This window comes from Haliotis rubra, unplaced genomic scaffold (assembly GCF_003918875.1).
Source record: "Haliotis rubra isolate DU_JTF1 unplaced genomic scaffold, ASM391887v1 Scf1126, whole genome shotgun sequence".
Lineage (NCBI taxonomy): Eukaryota > Metazoa > Mollusca > Gastropoda > Lepetellida > Haliotidae > Haliotis > Haliotis rubra.
In genome coordinates, this window is record NW_025765033.1 from 1 (window position 1) to 8,219 (window position 8,219).

General features: G+C 34.1%; 1 protein-coding gene across 2 annotated transcripts; it reads left to right on the forward strand.

Annotated features, from left to right (window-relative positions):
- The first annotated feature begins 849 nt into the window (after positions 1–849).
- Positions 850–2,850, forward strand: LOC124290685. Of its 2 annotated transcripts, none has more exons than XR_006902005.1 (2): positions 850–2,030; positions 2,636–2,850. XR_006902005.1 is itself a non-coding variant. In XM_046727487.1 (2 exons), exons 1-2 carry the CDS (start codon positions 1,213–1,215, stop codon positions 2,699–2,701), a joined length of 303 nt encoding a protein of 100 aa, XP_046583443.1. In that variant the 5' UTR covers positions 850–1,212; the 3' UTR covers positions 2,702–2,850. The 2 variants fall into 2 exon arrangements, 1 of the variants encoding a protein (XP_046583443.1); XM_046727487.1 differs by having other exon boundaries at positions 850–1,449.
- The last annotated feature ends 5,369 nt before the right edge of the window (positions 2,851–8,219 follow it).

The following is an 8,219-nucleotide window of genomic DNA, read 5'->3' on the forward strand; positions in this document are numbered from 1 at the left end:
ATGGTGTGTGCCAATACACAACCTGTGTATCAACCATCAAGGCCTTCCCACCCATGTGCCAGCTCCTACCTGCAGAGGGATGGCAATGGACTTCACCCATAATGACGGTCACTTAGAGATTGACACCTGAACAAGGAAACGCTTGATAGAGAAAGCACTTTCGCAAACTAACATATATGGTGAAAGTTTTACAACAGTTCGATTGTTTTCCCTTGTAGATGTCGGCATGAAGAGAAATAAATAACCAATTTTTTTGATAAAAATATAATCTTTTTAATAAATTTAACAATGGAAAATACACTAAAGTACACATACAAGATCTTATGTTATGAATGTACACTGGTATTTTGATAAGGACTTGTTGTATTTGTATCGAAATAGGAACATTACAAAGCATCATTAAATTGGTTCATTTTTTCAAATTTCTGGGTTATCCAAAGGCACAAACTTCAACTTCATATGTACATCAAATGGATGTAAATTTCATAACCAATTTCATCCAATGCTAATACAAATAACAAGTTCACCATAGAAAACAATCTTTGATGCAATTCAATACGAGAGACGTCTTCCTACATCGGCTAGTGGATTACAGAAGGATCACTAGGTGAATATTGTGTTATTTCCGCTGTGTGATCTTTGACATTTTACGGACACTTCTCTTATCCAGGTCTATGGGCGGGCACTGAGTACTCTTTAGTACTCAGTGGACCTTTAGATAGTGTCACCCCCACTTGCTCTTTCATCACAATGGCCTTGGCTGCGGCGCCAGTTTTGACACCCGTTCATCGGATGTACAGAGACGAGTCAAGTTATGCATGCACCATCAAGGCGGAGTGCAAGGTGAGACCATTCACGAGAGAACTGTTGTTTGATGCTATTGTTGCTACATTTCAAAATATTTCTGGAAAGGATGTTATTTCCATCTGGAATACCAATCAAGGGGGAACATTTTATGTTACCTTTAAGGACAAAAGGAGGGCAAAACTTTTGATTGAGGCCGGGAGAATCTATTACAAGGGAATAGACATCCTTATTACCTCGTATGAAAAAAAGATTCATGAAATAAAAATCCACTGGTTGCATGATGATGTAAAAGAATCCTTCATTAGAAACTTTTTGAAAGGATATGGTGAGATATTGGATATCACCAGAGACACTGTGACACTTTCTGGAAAGGCAACGGTTAGGACTGGAGTGAGAACTGTTCGCATGGTCCTGAATCAAGGTGTGATTGATGATGTTCCTCACATAGTGAGATTAGGAGATGGAATGACCATGTTGCTTGCCATTTTGGGAAGATCTCCCATGTGTCTTCGATGTGGCTTTAAAGGTCACATGAGGAACAATTGTCAGGCACAGCCATACGAGTTCTTTAACCGTGTAATGCAGCGGAGTATCAGAGAGGAGAAAAAGAGGAGGTCTGAAGGAGACAATGTGTCAGAGGAGGTGAGTGAGAATGGTGGAGAAGGTGTAGGTGAAGGTGATGACTCAGAGAATATTTGGCACAAGGAAAATGAACCAGTATGTAATGATGACATGTGCAAGCAGGTAGATGAGGAAATGGAGAAGGTAGATGAGGAAAGGAGAAGGAGAAAGAAGGTGAGAATGTGAACGTGGCTGAATCAAAGCCCAGTACCTCTTCTACAGTGGATGTCATTGCAGCAGTAGCTGCAAGTCTTTCTGATTCTGATTCGCAGTGCCTTAAAGAAATTCATAACCTTATGGATACGAGTGACGATGCTTTTACTGTGCCTACAGAGACAGCTAAGAGAAAGAGTAGGTCCAAAAGTAGGGGAAAAGGTAGGGGAAAGACGAGGCGAGAGTTGAGTAACAGTCCATGTACTCCAAGGCAGGCCAGAGACAGTAGGTCCACTGTTAAATCTTACTCGGATGTGGTGTGTGACACAGGAGGGTCAGAGTTGAGAGTGATCCTGTCTTCTTGATAATAACCTAAGCAATGCCCATCGACTATGAGACAGAAGAATGGATGTAACACAGACTCAGAAAACATATCCTCAAAAGAGGAGGTATATTACATTATTTCTGTTATGTACAATTGTTTCATGCATATCATATAAAATGTATAATGTAACAAAAATCAACTGTAATGGTTTGCTGGATGATTCGTCAAAAATTAATATTTTATCACAGAAATTTAATTCCAGCATTGATGTACTATTTCTACAAGAGACCCATGTATATAATTTAAAATTAGCAAAGTTTTATGAATCAAAATTTAATGGGAAGGGATTCTGGGCTTTTGGATCTAATTTTAGCAGAGGGGTGGGAATAATAGTAAATAATTGTGTTAATTATGCTGTTGATCAGTTTCGTTTAGACGTTGATGGTCGATATATCATATTGGATTTAACAATACAAGGGAAGAAGATACGTTTTTTCAACGTTTATGCACCAAATATTCCAGCTGATAGAGTGGCGTTTTACAATTCATTAAGTAAATATTTAGTTACCAATAGAATTTTAGTAATAGGGGGAGATTTTAACTGTGTCCTTAATGTTAAATTAGATAAAATTGGTGGAAATAAAAAAACTGATCAAGCAGGAAGTAGTATTATTAAAAAATGGGTCTCTGATTTTTCTATATCTGACACATTTCGTTCTTCTTTTCCAGACTTGGTGGCGGTATCTTGGCGAAATTCTACTGGTGTTGGTTCCCGACTTGATAGATTCTATGTAACATCTTCCCTCCTGTCCGCTGTCGAATCTACGAGAATCTCCCCATGCTCATTCTCAGACCATGAATATGTGACGGTAAGAATTAAAGATATTGAAGGCATAGATTTTGGTAACTCTTATTGGAAATGTAATAATAATATTTTCGATGAATCTTTTTAAAATTTTGTTTGGTGGATTTTGTAAAGACACATATACCTACTTTGGATAAAATTGATTTCATATGGTGGGACAATTTTAAAATCAAAATTCAAAAATTTCTAAATTTGATACAAATTACAAGAAAATCTGACCGTCTGTCCCTCCGTAAAAATTTGGAAGCAAAGTATCGTAATCTATGTCACGCAGAATCTTGTCATCCTGGACTTTATATTGATCAAATCCGTGAAACAAAAAACAGCTCAATGATTTGGAAATATTGGAATTTAATGGACATATTATTCGATCAAAAGCTAAAAACATTGAAAATAGTGAAAAGCCTTCTAGTTTACTTTTGCGCAAGGAAGCCAAGAGAGGTAAAAATAAATCGATTTCTTCAATATTAGACCCTTCTGGCGTTTCAGTAAAATCCTCTCAAGATATCATGGGTGTTTTGTTGATTACTATTCTGAACTTTGGCTGAAGAACCCATTGATGATAAAATTTGTAATGAATTTCTTACTGGTCTTCCTCAACTCAATTCGGCTAATTCGGATCTACTAGAAGGTGAAATAACAAAAGATGAAATTATAAAACCCTTAAGGATATGGAGAATGATAAATCTCCAGGTCCAGATGGCCTTACCAAGGAGTTCTATTTGTTTAATTTTGACTTACTTGGTGATGTCTTACTACGTATTGTCCAATTGTGTTTTTCTGAGGGTTCTTTACCCGAATCTTCTAAAACTTCCTATATTACTCTGCTGTGTAAGGATGTTAACAATTCAGAAAATGTTAAAAATTGGCGTCCGATTTCATTATTAAATGTGGATGCAAAATTGATATCAAAAACGTTATGCACACGTTTGGGACAAGTTATTGGTGATATAGTTCATCTTGATCAGTCTTGCGCTATACCAGGTCGGTCTATTCAGGATAATTGTCATTTAATACGCAATGTGCATGATTATGTGGAACAGAAAAATATTCCATGTGCTTTAATCAGTTTAGATCAAGAAAAGGCATTTGATAGGGTCTCCCACGAGTATTTATTTAAAGTACTGGACGCTTTTGGCTTTGGTCCAAATTTCAAAAAGTGGGTCAAAATATTATATACTGACATTTCCAGCTGTGTAATTGTAAATCAGCACATTTCTCGGCCAATTCCGGTAACGAGGTCAGTCAGGCAAGGATGTGGTTTGTCGCCAGCCTTGTATGTTTTATCGCTGGAACCTCTTTTACAAAACATTCGTAAAAATCAAATTATTAAAGGTGTACACCTTCCAGGTACTAATGATTCAGCAAAAATATCTGCATATGCTGATGATGGTCTTGGGTTTTGTACTTCAGATGCTTCAATTCAGAAACTTTTAGAACTTTACAGTATTTATGGGAAAGCATCTGGGTCAAAATTGAATAAGTCCAAAACTAAAGGAATTTTTATTGGGAAATGGAAAAACAGGTCCGACCATCCTTTTGGCATTTCATGGATTGACCAGACAAAAATTGTAGGAATTATTACAGGCAATGAGGTCAGTGAAGATGATCAATTTCATTCTTTACTTACAAAATTTCGTACAGGTTTAAATTTCAGTAAAGGACGCTCCTTATCTATATTTGGTAAAACTGTACTGTGCAATGTTTTGGGGTTATCCAAACTGTGGTACCGTGGAGCAGTAACACCAGTTTCAAATCATTATGTAGATCTCTTTCAGAGGGAGACATTTCGATTTATTTGGCAGTCCAAAGCTGAACCCATTAGGCGCTCCGTTTTGTATCAACATATTTTGGAAGGGGGCTTGGTGTTATTCACATCAAATCAAAATTGCAATCATTTCAACTTCAAAACATGTCCAAAACCTATTGAAAGGTAGTTCAGCAAAATGGACGTTTTTGCAAAATATTGGATAGGGTTATCTTTACGTCAGTACTGTCCTTCTTTTCTATCTCTCCGTATCCCTCACTCTGAGACGATGCCATTATATTATAAACAATGTATTCAGGCCGTTAAATTATTTGAAAAAACCGTTTTGACTCCTAAAGATGCCATTTTGGACTATACTTCTAAAGCATTTTATGAGTGTTTGCTTCAAAAAGTAACTGAAAACAGAGTGGAACGTTTATATCCACAAATCAACTTTAGACTTGTTTGGAAAAATTTACATCTTTCATTTGTGGATCCTTTACTAAAATCTGTTAATTACCGTCTCATCTATGATTCTTTACCTTTAGGCTATAGGCTCTACACTAGAGGTATGTCTGTTTCTCCTGACTGTGTTCTTTGTCGGTCTGCAGTTGAAACTTCAGACCATCTTTTTATTCACTGTCCCTGTTCTATTGTCCTGTGGAATATCGTTTTTCCATGGTTGCGGTACTTATCATCAGGATTAATTAAAAATGTCACGAAATTATTAAATTTGGGGTTATTCCAAAAAATCCAAATCATCAAAAATATTCTGTTTGTGTATATTTATTATCCTTGGTGAAATATTCTATTTGGACTATTAGAAATTTAAACAAATTTGAACGCAAACAGTTAAATGGAAACGATATTGTCTTGCGTTTTATGTCTCTTCTTCAAACACGTATTCGGGTCGATTTCTTTAGACTATCAAAGTCTTCTTTTCCCAATATTGGCTTTCTTCTCCTTTTTCTGTTTCATCAATGCAAATAACCAGTTATGTTTTTCTTTAAGTGCTAAACTGTAAATTATAATTTATTTTATCATATCCAGCTTGCTTATTACATGTATTGTATATAGTTGCATACATATAATGTTGTAATAATAATACATATTATTGAATTGTCTATAATTGTTGTTAATATTAATAACAACTTTGTACATATACAGCAGTATTATATAAATTGTACATTTTATAATATGTAAAGTTTGTACATAGCATCACTGTTTAACATATTTAGATATATATGACAATTCTAACGGATTATCTCTTGCAATATGCCTTCATTGTTAACTATTATAATAATACCACTATTGTAATATATGTATTTCTTTCCATGATGTTCATTTTGGCAAATAGGCCGTCATTTTGTCTTCTGTGCCTATTATAAATGTAATGCATGTAAGATTATGCTATAAAGTTACAAATGTAATGCTGCATTAATTAGTTCTGCTTTATGTCCCTGTTTCGCATGTTTTCAACTGTTATATGACTGTATAAATTGATAAATGCATGGTATAAATATTGATATCTACTTTATTTCTTATAATTAGATTAATAATAACTGGGAAAAATGTCCATATTAGAATATTAGGTCCCGATTTATGGCCCACTTCCCTCTTTCCTCTGTAGTTCTTTTATTGTTAAAATTGTCATCCCAAAACTCTGTGATAACTTTTATTTTAAGGGATGATAATAATGAGCACTGTCTGCAAATGTAAGTACCTGTATTAATAAATATTTTATTCAAACGAAAAAAAATTTGATTATCATTTTGGAATAACATAGCTTAAAATGAGTGAAGTTTCATAAATAAAATATATGTACTTGATAATTCCATTTACTAAGAGTAAGAATACATCCAGTTTAAATTTGTGTTGTATTTACTAACATTGTCTTCATATTTCTCTTATAAATCATTTGCATGTATATCTACAAAATCCTTCAGATATGCCTGCAGACCATGGATGGTCACCCCCCTGAGCCACCCCCAGACACAGGGAGAGGAGAGATTTAAACAAGGAACACAGTGGAAAGAGCTTTTGGCCTAATGAAGTCTCGGTTTCGGTTAGTTCGATTATCATAATGAAAATAATATTTCAGAATAAGAAAAATAAATAATTAAAAATATATAATCTCACGGTGTTAAACACAAAGATTAAAAGTTCATTTATATCAAAACTGAAGGCATGAATCTGTCATTTACTTACAAAGAATTAAACCATTTTGCAAAATGAAGTTTAAGATAAAGTATGAAAATACTGGAAAAATTATCCATATATTTATTGTCTGATAGAGTAAGGAGACTATCTTTTTACAGATATAGCGCCAAAACCTATAAAGGGAACTTTCAATCACTGAGGTATCGATAAATTGATATAGCTTTAACATGAATGTAGTAGGTTCTCTTTAATTATTAGATGCCTACACAAGTCAACGGGCTGCCTGCCTTTCAAACCAGACAAGTGTCATCAGCTCGTGTATGGTGTGTGCCAGCTACACAACCTGTGTATCAACCATCGCCTTCCACCCATGCCAGCCCTACCTGCAGAGGATGGCAATGACCAGCCATATGACGGTCCACTTAGAGATGGACACCAGACAAGGAAACGCTTGATAGAAAGCACTTTCAACTAACATATATGGTAAGTTTTTACAACAGTTCATTTGTTTTCCTTGTAGATGTCGGCATGAAGAGAAATAAATAACCAATTTTTTGATAAAAATATAATCTTTTAATAAATTTAACAATGGAAAATACACTAAGTACATACATCTTATGTTATGAATGTACACTGGTATTTTGATAAGGACTTGTTGTATTTGTAAATAGGAACATTGCAAAGCATCATTAAATTGGTTCATTTTTTCAAATTTCTGGGTTATCCAAAGGCACAAACTTCAACTTCATATGTACATCAAATGAATGTGTAAATTTCATAACCAATTTCATCCAAACATTTTATTTAAGTAAATTTAGTATCATTAAAATGTCAAAATATATACATTTTTCAATCTTCTTAATTAATTTCAAGGATATATTTCAGAATATGATAAGAGAATTCAATGCCATAACAAGTTCACCATATGAATAATCAAAATACATTTGTACCTCACATACATTGCAAGTTTGTCAATTGCCAATATCATGAATTATTGGAGCAACGTAAAATTATATCTAGTAATCAATCATAACATTATTCTGCAGATAAGGAAAATAGGACTTAGATGATAAATGTCATCAAAAGACACCACTGAACCATCTGTGGAATGTTTCAGTAAAATATTCAGTAAAATAACAGTTGATGTTTGAGATATGCATGGCATAAACAATGGGACGGATTGAGTGAAAAACAATTTTAGGGACATGTATACCAACTCCTGTGCAAGTGGTGGTACAATAAATAGATTCATTTTCACAAAACCATTATATCAGCAGACACATGGAAGTTTTATTCAGTATTTTAGCCCATATGACCTATTACAGTACACTTGTAGATGTTTTACACTGTACAGTATAGTTAAAATAGAAATATATATACATAAATGAACTTCTATTTGCAAAAATAATATTAGATTGATATTTCTTGAGTTTAATAAGTTTTCCATTAGTTGATCATCTTTGTACAAAGTTGTGAACATAGGGAGGTATCTGTTTCTAAGAAAATTAAAACTTTTACAAATGAAAAGTTCATGACACTCA